The sequence below is a fragment of the Microcaecilia unicolor genome, chromosome 2, assembly GCF_901765095.1.
Source record: "Microcaecilia unicolor chromosome 2, aMicUni1.1, whole genome shotgun sequence".
NCBI lineage: Eukaryota > Metazoa > Chordata > Amphibia > Gymnophiona > Siphonopidae > Microcaecilia > Microcaecilia unicolor.
The window spans coordinates 242,987,736-243,009,579 of NC_044032.1; the positions used below are offsets into that span (position 1 = coordinate 242,987,736).

Sequence of the window (21,844 nt, forward strand, 5' to 3'; positions counted from 1 at the left end):
GTTGCCGGTACCGGACCCCTTGCCTTCCTCGACAGCCGCTCTGAACGAGAGCCTCCGAGCCATCCTTCCAGGGATCCTGGAAGAGCTGTTGCGCCCTTCCGCTCCGGTACCGGGGGTGCTTGCGCCACCGGCGCCGTTGAGAGAGGCGACGGCTGGCTCCTCGCCCGCGGTGAGGTCTCCGGTCCCGGTACCGCTTGCAGTGCCTGCATCGGCGGCCTCCCAGGCTGACTCCCCAACGACTTCGATGGAGGGAGCTTCATCGCCGCCGGTGCGGGAGTCTTCCTCTCAACGTATCCACCGTGGCCAGGTTTCTACATTTTCCCTTCTCCAGTCCTCCGGGACCACTGCAGACTCAAGGAAGCATTGAAGAGGTCAGACAACTGAGCTGCCAAAACTTCTCTGTTTTCTTTGATCACTCCTGGATGCATCTCATCAGGTCCCTTCACTTTGTCTATTTTTAGTTTAGCTAGCTCCTCACGACCACAGTCTTCTGTGAATTGGTCCTGGTCTACCGAACATCCATTTCCCTTAGCATTTGTTTTCTGCAGCCCACCCTCCGGTTTTTCATCCGTGAACACAGAACAGACGTAATTATTTCAGCTTTATACTTATCAGCTTCTATATATTCCTCCCCTACACCCTTGAGCCTCACTATGCCATTTTGGCACTTCCTCCTATTACTTATATAACTAAAAAATGTCTTGTCCCCCAGTTTTACAGTACTTGCTATCTTTTCTTCCATTTTTATTTTTGCTTTCCTGACAGCTTTTCCAGCTTCTCTTAGCTTTTCTAGGTATCTTTGCCCATCTTCCTCTTTCTGTGTTGTGTTGTAACTTATGAAGGCTAACCTTTTTTTTTTTTCTTAGGTTTTCAGCTACTACATTTGAGAAACAAAGCGGCCATCTTTTCCTCTTACTTTTACATACTTTTTTAACATGAATGTTTGTTGCCTTTATGTTTAACTCATTTTTATTAAGTTTCCAATAGATAACAATACACATAGGAATGAACAATTACCAGAGGATTCATTTGCATAGGTGCTAATCATTAACAATATTATATCTCCTCTAACAGCCTCTATAAACTCCTTACCCCTTTCCCACCCAACCCTCCCTTCCTCCCAACCCCTCAAACACCAAACTGATACCCTTCATGAGTTCATGTGTTATTGGGAGTCCATCTACACATTGCAAATTCTGGACAAATTTACTAATTTAGGATTCTGCTTCTCGCTGCAGGCTGTAGTGTATCCCAGAAGTGTGCCCATATTTTTGCCAATGTCTTGCCCTCCTCAGACGAGAAGTCTATTACTCCACATCTTTCCAGTTTCAGTAGTTCAATCATTTGTGTCCTCCAGACACCTATTGACGGGGTTGCAGGTTCCCGCCAGCTCAACAAAATAGTCTTTTTGCCAATAATCACTGATCGTCTTACGAAGGCTGCAAAGCCTGATAGTGTGGGCTTTACGCTTTGATAGATCCCGAATAGTATCAGTGGATGGCTCTTTATGGTACGGCCCCAGTAAATCTTGATTTCGGACAGCACTCTGTACCAAAAGTCTGCCACGCGAGGACATTGCCAAAACATGTGGCCGAGTGTCGCCGACTTCTGTCCACATCGTGGGCATGCTCCTGACTCACCAAACCCCGCTTTCAGCGCTCTTACTGGGGAAACATATAGGCGCATTGCAAATTTGTACTGAAGTTCCCAGTATCTCGTGTAGATTACTTGACTCTGGGTCTGTCTCAGGTACTCTTGGAATATCTCTGCTGTTATTTCAGGCCCCAGGTCTTTGGCCCAGGCTTGTGCTCTACTAACATAGTCTATGTCCTCCGTGGTATCTTGTAGGAACTTATGGTGATATCGGAGGGGTACACTGTTTTGCGCTCCCAGAGTCAGGGCCGTGTTCAAAACGTCCTGTACATCTTTGCTAAGGTTTGTCCAGCCCAATGCTCTCGTATAGTGTTGAATTTGTAGATATGCAAACTGGTCTATTTGAGTTAATTGATAGTCTTGTTTTAGTTCTCCAAAGGGCCGTATTGTTCCTTCTTCCGTCAAAAGCTGGTATAGGTATTGTATTCCTTTATCTCTCCATCTTTTAAAGCTCACTGAGGAGGATCCCTCTGGAAAATCCGGGTTATTGTGTAGGGGCATGAATGGTGTCGCCCTCCAGTCAAAGTGATGTCTCCTGCAGAGCCATCTCCATGTCGCTCTTGCTGACATTACTAATGGATTACTCCCCATTCTAGTCACTAACCCCTTGCCGGTTGCATGCAATATCCAACCCAGGTGTGTGGTGGGGAAGAAAGACCTCTCCAATTGTGTATTTGAAAAATCCCTCTGCCCAGTCAACCAATCTCTGATGTGCCTCATGGAGCACGCTTCAGTTAGATATCTTACATTTAATAAGCCCATCCCTCCATGCGCCTTAGGTTTTTGAATAATATGGAGTGGGAGTCTCGGTCTCTTCCCCCGCCATAAAAACCCTTGTGTCATTTTGTTTAATGTCCGTTCTTCTCTTTGTCTCAGATGCAGTGGCAGCATCTGGAAGAGGTAGAGCCATTTGGGGGCTATCATCATGTTAAATAAACTAATACGCCCCGTCAGGGATAACGGGTATTCCCCCCATAGCTGTAGCACTCGTTTTGTCTGCGCCAGCAGCGGGGCCACGTTTGTGTCGTATAGCATTTTCACATCTGATGGAATGGCCACCCCTAGATATTGAACCTGTCCCTCCGCCCACTGCAGAGGGAACATATCCCCCCAGTCCTGCCTGCGCAGCGGGCCCAACGGCAGAGCCAGCGATTTGGTAAGGTTCAGGCAGAAGCCCGATAGTGCTCCGTAGTTTGAGATGGAGCCGAGGAGCTCATCCAAGGAAGTCCGAGGATGGCTCAACAGCAGCATGAGATCATCTGCGTAAGCCAACACTTTTAGCTCTCTTCCCTGTAACTGAATCCCCTGTATGGATTTGTTTGTACGTATCTCGTTAAGCAGCGGTTCTAAAGTTAACAGAAATAGTGATGGTGACATTGGGCATCCCTGACGTGTCCCTTTTTGTATTCCAAATTCCTCTGTTTTAACCCTCTTCACCAGTACCATGGCTCGCGATCCAGTGTATAGGGTCGATATGGCCTGTAAGAACCACCCCTCCAGCCCTATCCATTTCAGGGTTTCGAACAGAAAGGGCCACAGTACGCGATCAAATGCGCGCTCTGCGTCCAGACTTACCATCAACCCTGTGGTTGTCTCTTCTGAGGCCGTAATCGTGGCCAACAGCAGCTTCCGCACATTTATTACCGAGTGGCGTCCCCTAATGAAACCAGCCTGCTCCTCCTGTATTATCTGAGGCAACAGTGGCGCCAACCTGTCAGCCAGCATTTTGGCCAGCAGCTTGGCTTCCACATTTATTAGTGAGATGGGCCTATAGGAACCAGGCTGTAGTGGGTCCCTGCCCTTCTTGTATATCAAACTAATTAGTGCCGTATTTGCGTGGTGTGGGAAATGCCCCATTTCTATCACTGTATTGAAGTACTCTAATAAAGGTCTTGTGACCTGGGCCTTCATCATCTTATAGAACTCCCCCGATAGGCCGTCTGGGCCTGGTGCCGAGTGTAGTTTCAGTGCAGATATTGTTTTATGTAGTTCTCTAGCCTCTATTGGTTTATGCAAGGACGCCACTTGGTCTTCTGAGAGCTTCCCCATTTGTACTCTATTCAAATATGTTTGGATCGTTGTACTCATATCTGACGGTTCTGGTGATCCCTTATATAGGGTAGCGAAATGTCTATAAAATACCCTCGCTATCTCTTCTGGATTGGTAGTTATTTCTTTCGTGTTTTTGTATATCGCCGCTATATAATTACTCTTACGCGTCCCTTTTATTAGGCGGGCTAGCATCCCTCCCGTTCGGTCTCCGAATTTATATAATCGATGTTTCCTATAGAGTAGGGAGCGGGTTGTTCGTTCATGTATTAAGCTGTTGAGCGCTGTTTTGGTGGCCAATAGAGTTTCATAATGTGTTTGTGTGGGTCTCCTACTGTATTGCAGTTTTGCTGTTCGAAGCTTCCTCTCTAAATCCACAATACCCTGTGTGATTCTCCGATTGCGCTTACTGACGAAGGCTATCATCCCCCCTCTGAGTACTGCCTTCGCTGCAGACCAATACAAGAGTGGGTCCTCTATGTGTTCCTGGTTGTGTGTACAATACTCCTCCCAGCTTTTCTGCAAGTGTTCCTGGAATTCTTTTGAATGATGTAGGTAGGACGGGAACCTCCAACTCGGGGGCTGGCTGAAATAGGCCGCAGGTTCCAGGTCCAACCACACCATCGAGTGGTCCGAGATTTCCTCTGGTCCTATCGTGGCTTCTATTATTCTTTGAAACAGACCCGGGGAAGCGAAAATATAATCTAGCCTGGATTGTGAACGGTGCGCTCTCGAGGTGTGTGTGTAGTCTTTTTCCTCTCCATGCAGCAATCTCCATGGGTCAAGCAGTCCTAGTTTTTGCAGGAACAGGTCCAAAAGTGTTGGTGTTTCTACCAGACTTATGTGTGTCTGAGTGGACCTATCTAACCTCGGATCTAACACTTGGTTCATATCACCCGCTACCGCTATGTGTAAGTGCGTATATTGTTGGCAGTGTGTTAGCAGTTGGGAATAAAAGCTAGCTGCAGCTGAATGAGGGCCATATACCGATACCAGGAGGGACTCCGTTCCTTGTAAATTGATTTGAATACCCACGTATCTGCCCATAGTGTCTTTAAACGCAAGTTTGGCCTTACACATTAAAGCTTTATGTATTAGAATTGCTGTTCCTCCTTTCCTTCCCGTGGCTGGTGAATAAAATACCTCCCCTACCCAGTCTCGTTTTAATTTTTCACTTTCCTCTTCTGATAGTCTGGTTTCCTGTAGGCAAGCAACTCCCACCTTATGGCGTTTCAGAGCAGCCAGTATTTTTTTTCGCTTTATGGGGGATGTGATGCCACACACATTCCAGGAAACCACACGTAATTTGTTACTCAGAGTTAATTCGTTTTGGTTGTCTGCTCAGGTATTCCTGTGTATAAGTGCATCCGGGGTTCCCAGCCACACCCCGAATGCCCCTCGAGAGTCTTTCTCCCCACCACAGCCTCCGTTTGCATGTGATCTCTAAATCCTTATTCTTAACGTGTGCTGAACTCCTTGTTTCTATCCAACGTTGGTAATATCCCACCCTGCCCCTTCCCATCCCCAACAATCCTTCTCCCTTCCCTTGTACCCTTTGCAATCTTTTTCCTAATCCCCGGTCCCCGAGCATGTCTTAAGTTGTAAGAGAGTCACTGCCATGCTCGAGGCCCACCGCCCAGTTTCAATGTGCTTTAAACTCCCCCATTTTCACTTTTATAATGTTTCATACCTTGACATCTCCCTTATTTGGCCGTCTTCACTCAGTGTGATGTTTTTCCACGTGCTCTTGGCTGCTCTGTTCCAGTTTAGTGATATATTCTTGCGCTGCTGTTATATTTTCATAATTCTGCCATTTGCCATTTTGGCGGATTCTCAGCACCGCTGGATATACTAGCATAAATTGAGTCCCCATCTCATGGAGGCGGCGGCACAGCGGTGTGAATTTCCTTCTGCGCTCTTGTAATGATGCTGAAAAGTCCTGGAAGATGCGAATCAATTTACCATCATATTTTGTTTCATCTCTTTTAAGTCTGTAGCCTCGCAAGATTTCCACCTTGTGGATATAATTATGTATCTTTATTATTACTGGCCTCGGGTTTTGCCGGCCATCTTGTATGCGGCCTAGACGATGAACACGTTCCAAGCAAAGTGCTCCAGCGTGGTCTGACAAAGCGAACTCCGTGTTCAGCCATTTCTCCACCATCGTGGCCAGTACCGAATCTCCAACTGTCTCTGGTATGCCGATTAACCGTAAATTACTGCGTCGGGCTCTGTTTTCTAGTTCATCAACTTTATCTGTTAAGTTGTCCACCGTTTTCTGCAGATCTTCCATCTGTGAAAGTAATGGCGTTTGTGCGTCTTCCAGGTCGGAAACTCTCTGTTCGAGGTCTCCCGCCCTTTGCTTAGTCTCTGCTAGTGCATTTTCAAATCCAGCGAGTTGTGTAGATAGTTTTTCAAAGCGCGGCTCCAGCGCCCGGGTCAATAGTGTTTCTAACTTCGGCTCTAGCGCCTGGGTCATTACCGCTGTAAGTTGTGCAAGCTGTTCTGGTGAGAAGCTCTGCCCGCTCTGCGATGCGGCCTTTGATTCACTTGGCTCCGCCATGCGCGTTTTTTTCTTTCTCTTTTTTCACGCTCCGCGCCGGCAGAATTTTGGTCGCTGTTTCCACATATTTGTCCATGGCTGTTTTAGGTGGGGTGCCGGTTTCAGGTTTTGGTTAGATGTTATATTCTTAGGAGATTTCTGGTTGTTTCCGGCGGTGGGCCTCGGAGAGCAAGAAGCGCACGTCTTGCTCTCTCAGTGCATCACGTGACCTCCGTTTGTTGCCTTTAAAAGATCGCCTTTCCGTTTTGCCCACTGCTGTTGCACTTCCTTCAACTGTTCCCATCCAACTGACTCTTAATAGAGATATTCCCCCATCCTGGCAAAGGTAGTTCTTTTGAAATCTAGAACCTTCAATCTTGAATAAGCTCTCTCCTCATGTGTCTTAATATTGAACCATACCATCTGGTGATCGCTAGATGCCAAATGATCACTCACGGGATCATCAAAAACACTCTCCTATAGGACCAAAACCCTGCATAAAGCACTACAAGCCTACATTATGAACCTGACTTTTACAGACTTGGCCATTGTCAACCCTAATGCAGAGGCTTGATGCTGTGGAAGGCCTTGAGGACAGTGTTGAGTCATACAGTCTGACAAAGGCAAAACAACTTGGACAACAGCATCTTTTGTTGCTGTATTTGTTGTCAGCATTTGACATTATTGCAAGGATATCAGGTCTTCATGTCTTAGGTTACCTGGCACCAAAACTTGGGAAGAGGGTATAAAAAAAACCCTTACCTTGAAAGTGTTAACAGCTCAATTGCCAACTAGCTGATATGTGCTAGAACCTAGATAACTGTCATTAGCTAGCTCCAAACCTGCCACCAGAACGAAGGCTCGTTAATCTGTGCCATCACTTGCCTGTATAGACTCTTACCCGGCTGGGGGAGTCCGTCTGCCACTGCCTGATTCCTTGTTCATCATCATCTGTTCCTGGCATGCCTGCCGATCCATTATCATGAGTGATATCATCTGTCAGGGTGAACTGTTATCTTCTTAGTTCCTGTGAGTGCTTGGGGATTAGGCATCCTATTATTTCAGGATTAGGTTCAGTGTGTGGTTTCTTAGTTTTCCCTTGATAGGTACTTGTGACCCATTACCACCATTCTGAATGATTTTGGACAAGTTCAGGAACCCTTTATCTCATAGTTGCTGTTTTTAGAAAAGTTCTGCTGTGGAGATAGAGTTCACAGCCTCTAAAGCAGAGCTCACTTATCTTTCTGTGGACTAGATTCCAATTTGTGCAGCCACAGAAAGTGTGCGAGACCCCACCCTCTTCTGGCGGTACAGGACAATGATGTCCTATGGAGCAATCTCCAAAGTTGTGACCCCAAATGTGGGTTTCGTGAACCCATTTGGGGTTACAATCCTCAGTTTGGGAAGCTCTACTGTGGAGGGTAGAGGAATTAGTCCAAGTCAGTACACTATGGCCTACTAGCTGGACAAAAAGCTCACAGATGCAGAGTTCTAGAAACTGCCTTTTTATGTAGCAAATGAATGATTGTCTTTGCAATGGTTGGACTAAATGATTTAATAAGGGAAATACAAATGCATAAAAGTACTGTTAAATTTTTTAAATTATTTGTCTCAAGTCAAAGATCTTGAGTAGATGGGATGTAGTATTATAATGATGCTCATCTGTTTACTATGATGAAAAATGTGCGATCATACAGATGCCATTTTATTTTTCATAGGAGAAAGTTGGAGAATTTGCTAAACTTAGCAAAATTGAACTTCTTGAGGCAACAGAAAAATCCATTGGGCCTCCAGAGATGTATAAATTCCACTGTGATTTAAAAAACTACAGAGACAAAGAAAAAGATCTTGAGGTAAAATGAGTTTCTCTGCATTTTTAAGAAGTATCATAGTTATAATTGCTTTCAAATGCCTTCTTTTGAGAAACTTTTGCTTATCAAAAAGATATGTTTATTAGAGAAGCCTAATAATATGGGAGATGACAGACAACTGAAAGATTTGGATGAAGAGGAATAGAAAGCAACAATAGTGAAAGAGATTTGTGATCAGATAGCCAACCCTTTCTTCAACATTTCATTACATCAGCAGGTTGTAATCTAGTTAATCATTAAGAACATATGAGCGTTCAAATGTACCTTACATCTAGAATGAGGCCCCCGTTCTGGAGGCATACCTATATAGTCAGTTTTTCAGGATTCCCAAATTGAATATGCATAAGCAGTAGAGGAGAGATACCAGTGCCAGAAATGGTATTCATTGTTGATGAGCCAGAGAAACTGAAACAAATCTCTGTAAACCTGGAAGATGTAATGGGGAACTGAAGAGTAGTAAATCACCTGGACCGGATGGTATACATGCCCAAGTACTGATAGAATTGAAAAACTGAACTTGCAGAATGTTTAGTAATATGTAACTGATCTTAAATCAAGTATGGTACTGGAAGATTGGAGGGTGGCCAATGTAATGCCAATTTTTTTAAAGGGTTCCAGAGTGATCTGGGAAATTATAGACCGGTGAGCTGGATGTTGGTGCCGGGCAAAATGGTAGAGACTATTATAAGGAACAAAATTACAGAGCATACACATAAGCATGGATTAGTAAGACAAAGCCAGCATTGATATAGTCAATGGAAATCTTGCCTCACCAATTTACAACATTTCTTTGAAGGGTCGAATAGACGTGGATAAAGGTGAGCTAGTTGATACTGTGTATCTGGATTTTCAAAAGACATTTGACAAAGTACCTCATGAAAGACTGTTGAGGTAATTAGAAAGTCATGGGATAGGAGGTAAGGTCCTATTGCAGATTAAAAATTGGTTAAAAGATAGAAAAGAGAGTAGGGTTAAATGGTCAGTATTCTCAATGGAGAAGGGTGGATAGTGGGGTTCCCCAGGGGTCTGTGCTCAGACCGCTGCTTTGTAACTTATTTTTATAAATGATCTGGAGATGGGAATAACTAGTGAGGTAATTAAATTTTCTGATGACACAAAGTTATTGTTAAATCGCAAGAGGTAGGGAAACAGTATTCTAGATGAGAAAGAGGTAATGCTTTGATGGAAGTTTAGTATAGTCAGCAAAGCATGCATCTAGTAGCAATATAGAAACGAAAAACAGTATTATCAGTCTAAAGTTTTCAAAATGTTGGTGCATCTATGTCTGTAAAGCAAGTTACTTTCTTTATTTTCTTCTTCCCACAACTAGAACATAACTACTAATGTCATTCCCAAGTCTCCAGATTCTTGTTGTTTTCTCATAGTAAGGAATAATTAGAAATACTGTGATATGTGAGATTGTTTTAAGAGTTTTTGTAGCACAATTCAAATTTAAAAAATGTTGAATGAATTATCTATATCTTTGTAAGTAAGGTATTTATAATGGAGTGCATAAATAGTACTTATTTTCCATAGAGGGATTATGTTGAATTTAAAAACAAATATATGCATGTACTACCATTTCAAAACAAACGTATGTATGCACTACCACACTGAAAATTAGCATAGGGAATTTATTCACAAAATTTCCAGCTTTATTGATGCACATACACATGTACTTTCAAAACTCTCTGTGAAATCAAGTCTACTGAGTCTAATTATCAGTTAAATTTGTAAAGTTGTTTGAATAAGACGTAGTCACTTTATTATGTGGGTGATTTGGGTAACTTCTTTAAATAAAAAACTGTGTTATGTGTTGGTTCAGGTTCTTTGTCTATTACTACACTTTGTTTAAAGAATAGAAGCCTTTTCAGTATGACACATATTCAGTAATTGAGGAAAGCAGTGGGGGGGGGGGGGGAGGAATTTTCACATCGCTGTAGCCTTTCCTCTAAAAGGTGGTGGACTGTTGCCTTATTCATCTTTGAATCTTTTGTAGTTCCATTATATCCTTTGCAAGATGGGAGTGACTAGAACTTTACACACTACTCAAGGTGGAGTCGTACCATGGACCTATACAGAGGCCTAATGATTTTCAGTTTTGTCCCCTGTTTCTTTTTTAAAAAATTCTAATATTCTTTTTTGCTTTTTTTGGCAGCTGCAGCACACTGGGCTAAAAGTTTCAATGTATTATCCACAGAGTACACCTGAATAAGATTAGTTTTCCTTGAGTAGCATAGTAGTAGTAGTAGCATCACTTTGCCCTTGTCGGCGTTAAATTATTTTTGCTATTTAGCTGCCCGGTCAACTGGTATCACAAGATCCTTCTGCAGTTCCTCAGTTCTGTCTTGATTAGCCATGGTCTTGCCTTCCAAATACATTTAAAGACATCGGATTACTAATAGAAGAGCATCTGACATTGTATCTGGCTCTGTTATTAGCTATTTTCTCTCATTCAACTAGGGGTTAAAGTTAGGAAAGCATAAGCAGGAGAACCCAGGGCTAAATATTTGTAAATGTGACTGCCTGCCCTTGGAAGAGAGAGAAATAGACTAGTATTTGATTTCTGTTTCTCTTTCCAGTTGTTGTTGAAATATCATCTTCTATAGTCAAACTTTTACTCCTCTTTGTATAAAAAGCCTAAAAAGGAAATGAACCTTAAACCACCTGTTCATGTAACATGGGGGAAAATACAGTAGTTGGTAGTTTATATACAAAATGTACTTAAGAGCAATTTATAGCCTAATATAGTGGAATTAAGAAAAGCAAGCAGTAAAATGTTAGAAAGGCACTTGTGAATACAAACTTGGCAGTATTTCTGGAATTGGTCAGTGAATTTTAGTCCTGTCATCAGCAGCCCTAGATATATGAATGGGAACACTAGACCTTGTGCCTAGGGTGGCAAGACTGTAGGTACAGTATGAGTAGGAAACGATTTGCTCAGTCCCATCTTGCTACTCCCTGTATTTAAAGAAATAAATCTACTGCTCTACCTCCTTCATGTGGCTCTCCAGAACTTGAACTCCCTCCAGTCCTTTCTGATTTGGTCCACAGTACTGGAGCAGATAATCACAGTGCTGCAGACAGCCTCTCTCTCTCCCCCCCCCCCCCTGCCATGATCTACCAGAGTTGAAGGGCTTCTACCCCTCACTCATTTGCCAAATTTTTGTTACCTACACCTTGTGACCTACCGCCTTCGCCAGGCATGCTGGATCCATTACAATCAGTTCTGCTCCAAGAGTTTACTTTGAGATTCTTGGCCCCAGCCTCTTAGCATATGCAATCCATACTCGGCTTTCCCCAGCTACCCTTACCTGGGTTGACTGATGTCTCAAGCTCTGATGGGCATAAATTGGTATCCACTCCAAATTCTGGTCCTTGCCACCTGTGTCTTCTCCTCTGTGGTTGGCCTTCAGGTTTGCCTCGGCTGTAACAGCTGGACTCCTGTAAACTTGAGGCTCTTCCCCCTATGCTCAACACTGAAACATCATTCTTCCCAGGTTTGCTCCAGTTTTTTTTCACTTTTAGAATCCATATTAGTACAGTCAAAAGATCAGGGCTTTTTCTCTTAGTCTTTATATCTCTGCCTTTTCTGAGCTACACAACCAGGGCCATTGCCCTTTGGTTAGGCCAGTGATTCCCAAACCTTTCCTTGGGGAACCCATTTTCAACACAAATACATCTGTGTTCACAATCTAATATAAATGGTTCATATACTCTTCATCTACAAATTTACAGACCACTTCTAAATTTAATGCAACATCCAACATTTTACTGTAAATCTTTTAAATTTAAAACCCACTTAAAATAACAACAATTGGCTTAATTGTGGTTTAACTTGATCTCATACTTCATATAGTCTTTAGAGATATATCATTGAGGAACTTACCACCCTCCCATGCTTCAACCTTATAGCTTGCCTTTTTGTCCTTTCTCGGTGTCACAACCCAACGGTAATCTTAAACCTCTTTATAACCAGGCTGTTAATGCCCAATAGATTTTACTCTTCCCATTGAAAAAATACAAAGTCGCTATCCTCGCCATCCAAATGTCCAGCACATCTGGATTTACTTGAAGCTCGGCTCTACATAGTGCCATGTTTCGCTTTATAAGCGTCTTCAGGAGGTAAGACTAAAAATAAAATACTATAAACATCCTAATTTTATTCAATAACAGATTAAATCCTCAAAACATTGAACTTTTAGCAACTTCATTTACTATCTTTACCTTACAAATACAAGAATATCATTCTACTCGGACTTGCTTGTGGCTTCGCTCAAATGTCCCATGGGAATCTGTCCTGTGGAATGTCTGGATTGTCTTGGAATCTCTTCCTTTTTTTTTAATACGTCATTGACGACCTAACAACCACCAATCCATTTCTTTATTTAACCCCAAAGGTTCCACCGTTCGCCACATGTAGATGCTGTTGTTCCTTAGTAAAAAGGAGCTTAGATAACATTGTCCCCCCCTAGGTCTGTTGACTCACATTAACATCACAAACCTCAAATCAGTTGGTAAATGATTGAAGCGCTGCCATTGCAAAACTAATGGTGTTTCAATTTGACCTAGTCTCAAGTTGCCTAAATGTTGCGCTATACACAATTTAATGGGTCTTACTGTTTGCCCGATATACCACGGGTGTACAATACCATACACCACATTCTTAGTATTACAGTGTGTTCTATCTTGTAAATAGAAGTCTTTCTGTAGATGAGGTATGGTGATTCGTTCTGTCTCCAAACAAGGAGTACAATACACACACTGCCATCTCAATGGTTCGACATGTTAAATTCAAGAATATTTGTACAAATTCTTTAGGAAGTTGAAATTGCGCTTGTATTTTGGTCAGGACACTAAACAAAGGGGAAACGATGAGATGAATATTGTAGACAAATATCATTTACCGTTCAATTGGCTACCTCTGGGACCTACTGGCCCAGTGGTAGAATCGTTTCAAAAGCTGGTTATTACTGACATACAAAATTTATCCCAACAGAGGTTAAGGACTAAGCAGAATTTAACAAACCAGCATAGAGAGGGGTTAGAGCAGCTGAAAAATGACACCACTAGAATAATATGAGAGCAGATAAGGGGGAGCATTGATGGTCCAAAATCAAGAGGTACGTTAGAAGCAGAAAGCCTCTAAGGAGTCAGCTGGACTTCTAGATCACCAGGAAGTGAAAGGAGCACTGAGAGAACAAGGCCATAGCAGGAAGCCTCAATGAATTCTTTGCTTCAGTCTTTATGGACTTTATGTAAGCAGGTGTTCTCCGAGGACAGCAGCCAATTATTCTTACATTGTAGAAGCTCTTAGCTGCGTCCCATCACTCATGTGCGGGTGCCTTCCCGCCCGACATGCGAGCACAGGTATTCCAGTCAGGTGAAAAAGCAAAAAGAATAGAACTAAATTCAACTGGGGAGGTGGGAGGGTATGTGAGAATAATCAGCCTTCTGTCCTCGGAGAACACCTGCCACAGGTAAGTATCTTTGTTTTTCTGACAAAGGTAGCTCTCTTATATCCTCCTCCATAAAGACTGAAGCAAAGAATTCATTTAGTCATCCTGCTATGGCCTTGTTCTCCCTGAGTGCTCCTTTCACTTCTTGATGATCTAGAAGTCCAGCTGACTCCTTAGAGGCTTTCTGCTTCTAATGTACCTGAAAAGATGTTGCTATTTTTGCCTCTGGCAAGCTTTTTTTTTTTTTCTTTCAAATTCTCTTTTAGTTTTCTTTATCAATTCTTTGCATCTGTCTTGTTGCAAAGCATATGCTGCTGCCTTTCTTCTTCATTCTGATCTTCTGCTTACCTTGTATGATCCAAGAGGGAGAAATTAAGAGGAAAAAATTTTTTACTTGGTATAAATAAAAGCTGTTTGTGTTTCAGGATTGCATTGCATTTGTCAGAAATGATAGTGAGATTGAAGCAGGTGCCTAAAATGTTTAAAATGTAATAGTTGAAAGGGGAAGCCAGCTCCACCTAAAAAAAATTGTTAATCTTGTTTGGTTTCTAATACTGTTGCCATGTTGATTTTAAATAGTACCTTAAGAGACTAAAGTTAATTTGTTTTTGTTTAATGTCAACGTCTTTCTTGTATAAAGGCCTTCATTTTACGAGCCCTATTCCCATTTGATACATGCATAAAGTGGCACTTAATTTATCTTGCATCAGTGACTCTGTTTTACAAAGCCAGGATATGCACATATGAAACCCAAGTATGTGCAAATGACAAAGGGGGTGTGTTAGGGGGAGGGGGGGGGGGGGGGGACAGGGGTGAGGCAAATTTATAGTAGTTTATTTCCAGTTTCAGAAGGAAACTAAAAGTGTGTCCTAAAAGATCAGTGTAGTTGCACCTGCTTCCAGGCATGTTTAAGGAGTTGGTGAGCAGCTGCTATTGAGCAGGACTCCACTGTAGAGATTACGAGTGTTGCCCTCTTAATGCCCGGTGGTTTTTGTGCCCCCCCCCCCCCCAAAAAAAAAAAAAAAGAATGCCAGACTGGCAAGGGAAACTGTTAAGTATGATAATATTGGGACAATACCTGGTTATGTTTCTAATTTTGTAAAGATAACTGGATATGTGCTGGCACATAACCAGTTATGGTGCCGTTGTACAACATAACTAGTTATGTGCTGTCTTGAACCTGTCGATATTATATTTAATTTTTTTTTAATGGATGTTTATGCTACGTTCACCAAACGCATAAACATTAATTTCTCCTGTATTTTAGAACTGGATCTACATCAGCAGATTCTGCTCTAAAGTAAAATTTGAGATGCGTTGACCTGTACATCTCAATTCCTACTTCTATGACCTGCCTAAAATGGGACTGAAAATGTGTCATTACAGAATTCATGCAAAGCGAAAGCGGAGCTCTTGGAGAAAATGAAGCAGAGGAATGAACGATATAAACAAGATGCAGAGAGATACTATGAACGCAAACGTCATTTAGATCTAATTGAAATGCTGGAAAGAAAACGACCTTGGGTGGTAAGTTCGGTTTTATCTAAGCGTAAATCAGAAGTACTCTTTATATGATTTGGCCAGAAAATTGAGGCACATGTGCTCTTCAAAGAAAAATCCATACTAAGTTGAAAAAAAAAAAAAGAAAATAAGAAGCTCACAAATAGGAGTACAAAATACTTTAAAAGCAGATTGATACCCTTTGAGGTAGAGGTCTGTCTCTTCGGCTATCATAAGGAAAATATTTTGTAGTATTGAAAGCTTATTGGGAATCCTATGGAAGGGATTCCCAATATTGTTAATGCCCTGGGGGAAAATATTATGTTGTCTTTTTGTAGATCCACCTTTCCTAATTCTTTTTGTGTTCTACTCCAGTCAATTTAATTTATTACATTTAGCAGATGATGCAAGCTTTTCTGTAGTAACTTAAATCACAAAGCAAATCAAAACTTCAGAACTCCTACTATTAAGGCTCCAGCTTCTCTAACAGTCCTCTCAACCCCACAATAAAGTTCAGATTATCCTTCATTCTAATAGACCAGCTCAAAGAAGTGGGTTGAATCTCCCTATCAGCAGATGGAGGTAGAGACAAACTGAACTGTTCCAGTGATATCACCAATATAAGGACTGGTGCAGGTTGCTGGAACCCTTCAATATTTCTCTACCTCCAGTAGATAGTGAAGTTGTGCTGGTACAGTAGGCCTGACCCATGGGATATAGTCAACGCCTTAAGTGCTTTGTCAATAAAAGTACATTTTTACACTTGTTTGACTGGAAGTTCTGTGGTCCCCCCCCCCCTTATTTGGCTGTAGGTTAGATTTAAACATAAAGATAAAAGTACACTGTATTAAAATGAATTAGAATTTGATACGGGTAAGAGCACTGTGTTGGCCACATTTCAAGAGTAATTAACTCAACAACACACCATACATATGTGCAAAAAGATGTGAACTAGCAGAAGCCATATTTTGCATGAAAACAAAAAATGGTGGTTTAGATCTGCACATGTTCCGGGATGGTAGTCTGGGCAGAAACATTGTTTTCTGCACCATACATTAATATTATTCTGCACAAAAATTCTATTTTGAGTTCAGTACTTTACTGTTTGTTCTAACACACCTTCCCCCAGTTTTTCATACCTAACCTTTTTTTTCTGACCCCTCCCCATGCTCACTAAAGCCAAAGTAAAAGTGTGTGTACGCCAAGACCTTATACACATGCACAGCTTAATGACTTGGGCTGTCCAAATGTGAATACTTGTTTTAATATGTTCTTCTGCAGTCATTATACAGACAGTGGAAAAATACAAATTCCTGGTTAAGACTTTGTGAATGGACAGTATGAAATCTGAAGATTAACCGCTGCTCAATTAGCAGAACATTATCCAAATTACCACCTCTCCTATGTAATTGTGGTTTTACCAAAACCAGGAACTTAATAGTCCTCAAAAGAATGCTTCTTAGCAAGTGTTGTACCAGAGGTTTTTCTCCTGCTCTGCGTTTGATCGCACTTTTATGTGCAATCAGTCTCTTATTAAACTGCCTTATTGTTTTGCCTGTGTACTCAAGTCTATATGGGCAAATGCCTGTGTACATTACTTTGGCACTCTTGCAGTTTGTAAATTGTCTCAGTTGGAACTCATCCAGATTGTGGGTCCACAAAAGGTTTGCATTGCATGCTTACACAACAGAACATCCTCCACATCTGTAGTGTCCAGAAGGCAATTTTTTTCATGTCTTTCTTGACAGCTGGTAGTGCAGAAAGTACCAGATGGGACTCTAAGGTTATGTCCTCTCTTTTTAGCATAGAAACATAGAAAACTTAAGACAGATAATGTCCATATGGCCTAACCAGTCTGCCCATGTGTACCTTCTACTCTCCCTTTCACTTAGAGATCCTAAATATTTGTCCCAAGCTTTCTTGAATACAGATGCAGTTTTCGTCTCCACCACCTCCACCAGGAGGTCGTTCCACAAATTACTACCCTTTCTGTAAAGAAGTATTTCCTCAGGTTACTTCTGAGTCTGTTTCCTTTCAAAGTTATCCTTTGCACCCTCATTCTAGAGCTTTCTTTTAGTTGAAAGAGACTCACCTCTTGTGCATTTATGCCATGTAGGTATTTAAACGTCTCTATCATATCTCCCCTCTCCCATCTTTCTTTCAAAGTATACATATTGAGCTCTGTAAGTCTGTCCCTATACGCTATATGATGAAGACCACTGACCCTTTTAGTTGTCATCCTCTGGACCAACTCCATCCTGTTTATATCATTTTGAAGGTGCGATCTCCAGAATTGTGCACAATATTCTGAATGAGGTATCACCAGAATCTTATACAGGGGCATCATGATTTCTTTTTTCCTGCTGGTCTTTCCTCTTCCATTGCACCCAAGCATCCGTCTAGCTTTTACGTTTGCCTTTTCTACCTGTATGGCCACCTTAAAATTATCACATATGATTATACCCAAGTCTCGCTCCTCTGTCATACACAAAAGCTTTTCATCCCCTAAAGTGTACCATTCCCTCAGGATTTTTGCAGCCCAAATGCATGACCCTGCAGTTTTTTAGCATTAAATCTTGGCTCCCAAATTCCAGACTGTTCTTTGAGCTTCACTAGGTCCTTTTTCATGATATGCATACCATCAGAAGTGTTTACTCCAGGAGGAGTAGCCTAGTGGTTAGTGCAGTGGGCTTTGATCCTGGTGAACTGGGTTTGGTTCTTATTGCAGTTTCTTGTGACTCTGGGCAACCACTTAACATTGCCCCAGGTACAAAATAAGTATATAATATGCAAAATGCTTTGATTGTAACCACAGAAAGGCGGTTTATAAAGTCTCATTCCCTTTCTCTTTTCCTTTACCCCATTTCAGATTTTGGTATTATCCGCAAAGAGGCAAACCTTTACCAAACAATCCTTCAGCTATATCACTTACAAAAATATTAAAAAGAACTGAACCTTGCGGCATACCACTTGTACCATCCTTTTTCTCACAGTGAGCTCCGTTTACCACTATCCTCTGTTGGATTCTACTCAACCAGTTTCTAATCCAGTGAGTCACTTTAGGGCCCGTACTGAGGGCACTCAGTTTATCTATGGGTCATCTATGTGGAACCGTGTCAAAGGCTTTGTTAAAACCTAAATATACCACATCTAGTGCTCTTTCTCGATTCAACTCTCTAGTCATCCAGTCAAAGAAATTAATCAGATTTGTCTGACAAGACCTGCCTCTAGTGAAACCATGTTGCCTTGGGACCTATAATCTCTTGCTTTCCAAAAACTTTACTATGCTCTGTATTAAAAGTGTTTCCATTAATTTGCTTACCACAGAAGTCATACTTATCCGGCCTGTAGTTCTGAACCTGTTTCTTCCACTTTTGCCTTTTGCCTTAGATCCCTCCCCACCTCACGAGAGAAGGAAGTTCCCAACAGCGGAAATCTCAATCATTGAGTTTATAAGAGGGATGGCTCATGCTATCCCATTTAACTTAGAGGCAGAGGAGGAGATTAGGGCAGAAATATTGGACATCCTTCAAATCCTTAACCCTCCCCCTCCAAATACATAGAATCCTGAAGAATGTTCAGTTAAGAATGGGGGGGGGGGGAACACCCCCATTCTGTACATCTTAATGAGAAAGTCAAATCAATGTACAGCATGGTTGAAACCACTCTCAAAAGAGCCAAAAGCTCCAAGACACACTCCTTTGTTCCCTGGGGAAGGAGGCTTTTTAGGAGGAAGGTTTTTCAGAATTCTGTGCTGACATTTCTGATAGCTGCTTATTGTAGCTCTTCTCAGGCACGTACTTGCAAGACATTATGCACAGTGTAGTGGAGTTTGTTGGCACTCTCCGTAGGGAGAAGGCTGAAGAGCTCTGCTCACTAGTAGCCAAATAGGGGTATTCGATATCGCATTGAGAGCTTCTGCAGTGGGTTATTAGCACTCAGAAACTTGCCTGGCTTTGGGCCTCGGATCTAAAATATGAAGTGCAGGAAAAGCTTGCTGATATGCCATGCCATGGACAGAATCTCTTTGGAGGTAATTTTATTTGTTGCATTTGTATCCCACATTTTCCCACCTATTTGCGGGTTCAGTGTGGCTTACAATACATTGTAAATGATGGAAATACAATTTGTTGCAGTACGATTATGGGTTACATTGTGAGGAGTTATGGGAAGACAAAGTCAAATATATGGGGAATAGAACAATGGAATGTAACAATAGGGAATTGATAAGATGATAAAACAATAGCAAGAGAACATTAGGGTATAACAATTTTATCTGTGGGTGGAGTTTTAAGTGTGGTGAAAATACGGGGGAAGAGAAGGTGCAAGAAGTTGCTATACTAATGAAGCAGCAACGGGACACTTTTAGAACACTTTTCATGCTCACTTCTGACTCAGCTTCTTGTTCCAGGAAACTTCAGAGTAGAGGGCAATGGAGATCCTCCTACTATGAAAGGCATAGGTATCCTCTTTCCTCCCACTTATCCCAGACAAGATTCTTGCTGTCGCCCTAGCCCAAAAGTCCAAGGCTTCAAAGCCAAAATCAAGGACAGGGTTTTGACTGAATCCATGAAAACATAGCCAGTGTTCCTGTGCCCATTCAGGACAGACTACCAGAGGAAGGGAGACTCAACTTCTTTGTGAAAGGCTGGTCCCTTATATCCTGACTCTAATTGGTTTTAAAAATCATTTGTCTAGGATACCGTCTTCATCTATTCAAACTATCACCAAATTACCCACCAAGTTATCATGGTCAAGCTTTCAACATCAGGAAATACAAAGGAACACTTTTCATTTTAGAAGCCAATGCAATAGAACCCATTCCGCCAGAGGAAAAAGGACAAGGATTTTATTCCAAGTATTTCCTGATCACAAAAAAGATGGCAAGACTTCATCCTATTCTAGACCTAAGGGCCCTGAGCAAATACCTTGTCAAAGAAAATTTCAGGATGGTTTTCCTGGACATTCATTTCTGCCGAGAGAAGCCTGGCTATGGTGTCTGTACTCGAAGGGTGCATATACACAAAGAGATATATCCTAGTCAGAGGACATTTCTCAGATTTATTATAGGGAAACCACTTCATTATTGTGTGCTGCCTTTTGGCCTCATATCAACCTTCTATCTGGAGATGACTGAATACTATAGGAAGTCCATCCAGCTTCTTGTTTCTGTAAACACACACACTCTAATTGGCTAACAGACTATGGGGCTAATTTTCAAAACACTTGACTTACAAAGTTCCGTAGGCTACTATGAAACTTTGTAAGTCTAAGTGCTTTGAAACTATGCCTCCTTATTTCCTTCATTTATGCCTAGGCATATTTGACTCTTGTTGGCCAAGTCACAACTCATAATTTCAGAGCTATGGCAGTATCAGTAGACTACTTGGAGTCAGCCTGCATACAGCCTGCGTCCTCCTATTCATACATTCACATCTTACTATTGCTTAGAACAAGACTCATGATATAACAGGTTTGGCCAGACAGTCCTCCAGAATCTCTTTGGGAATTAGAATGCAACTCCATTCCCTCAGGCTCATTTCTTTCAGCTCCTGGCTGCCTTTGAAAATTAAAATAGGTAAAAGAAACAAGAGAAAAATGACTTGTTGCAAACAAAAAATAGTTCTTCTGACATACTGTATTCCTTTTTCTCCTTTTCTTTATTTATTTGTATTTATTTCTTCATTTGTACCTCACATTTTCCCACCTAATGGTAGGTTCAATGTGGCTTACAGTTATCCAGCACATTGGTTGGTTGCAAATTGTAATGAACAATGAGGTTTACAGTTTTGGGATTGATAGGCTATATGTGTCTTGTAGATGCTTTGAGGCGAACAGGTTAAGTGATTGGGGCGTTTGGTGTACCAGAATTTTAGTTTAGTTCTGTCCATTGTCATATTTTTATACTGATTGCCAGTGGTCTGCTTTGGTTACGTTGGTTTCTTGTTGAAGGCAGCCTGAGGCTAAGGAGTCCCATGTTGTGTGAATTTAGCATTTTGCTTGTCCTTGGAGAAAACCAAGTTACTTACCTTTAGCAGGTGTTCTCCGTTGGCAGCAGGATGCAAGTCTTCACATACCCTCCCACCTCCCCATGGGGTTGTATTCTATAATAAGCTATAGAAATGACTGAAGCAGTCTTGCGTGACAGCAGCAGGCAGGAAGTGTCGTGCATGTGTCAAAAGTTCTAGAAAAGCAGGCTGGAATAGTATTCCCATGCCAGGCTCAATTGGTGACATCACCCATGTTGTGAGGGCTTGTATCCTGCTGTCCATGGAGCACAGCTGCCACAGGTAAGTATTCTTGGTTTATATGCATATATTTAAGGAAAGGTTAAAGTTCAGTTTTATGCATCCCACTGCACCACAGCTATGCCAGTAATTTTGTGGTTGGTTGCATACATCTTATATATGTTAAATAAGTCTTTTAGGTACCATTTTCTTTTGCCCAGTTCTTTTCTAGCGCCCAAGTCATTAAGCTGTGCATGTGTATAAGGTCTTGGCGTACACACACTTTTACTTTGGCTTTAGTGAGCATGGGGAGGGGTCAGAAAAAAAAGGTTAGGTATGAAAAACTGGGGGAAGGTGTGTTAGAACAAACAGTAAAGTACTGAACTCAAAATAGAATTTTTGTGCAGAATAATATTAATGTATGGTGCAGAAAACAATGTTTCTGCCCAGACTACCATCCCGGAACATGTGCAGATCTAAACCACCATTTTTTGTTTTCATGCAAAATATGGCTTCTGCTAGTTCACATCTTTTTGCACATAT

General features: G+C 41.7%; 1 protein-coding gene across 1 annotated transcript in view; it reads left to right on the forward strand.

The window, feature by feature from the left end:
- Nucleotides 1–21,844, forward strand: part of SMC5 (structural maintenance of chromosomes 5) — a 201,628-nt gene that overhangs the window by 21,421 nt on the left and 158,363 nt on the right. Inside the window, 2 exon segments of the mRNA XM_030193855.1 lie at nucleotides 7,963–8,097; nucleotides 14,961–15,101. Coding sequence (XP_030049715.1) covers nucleotides 7,963–8,097; nucleotides 14,961–15,101 — 276 coding nt within the window.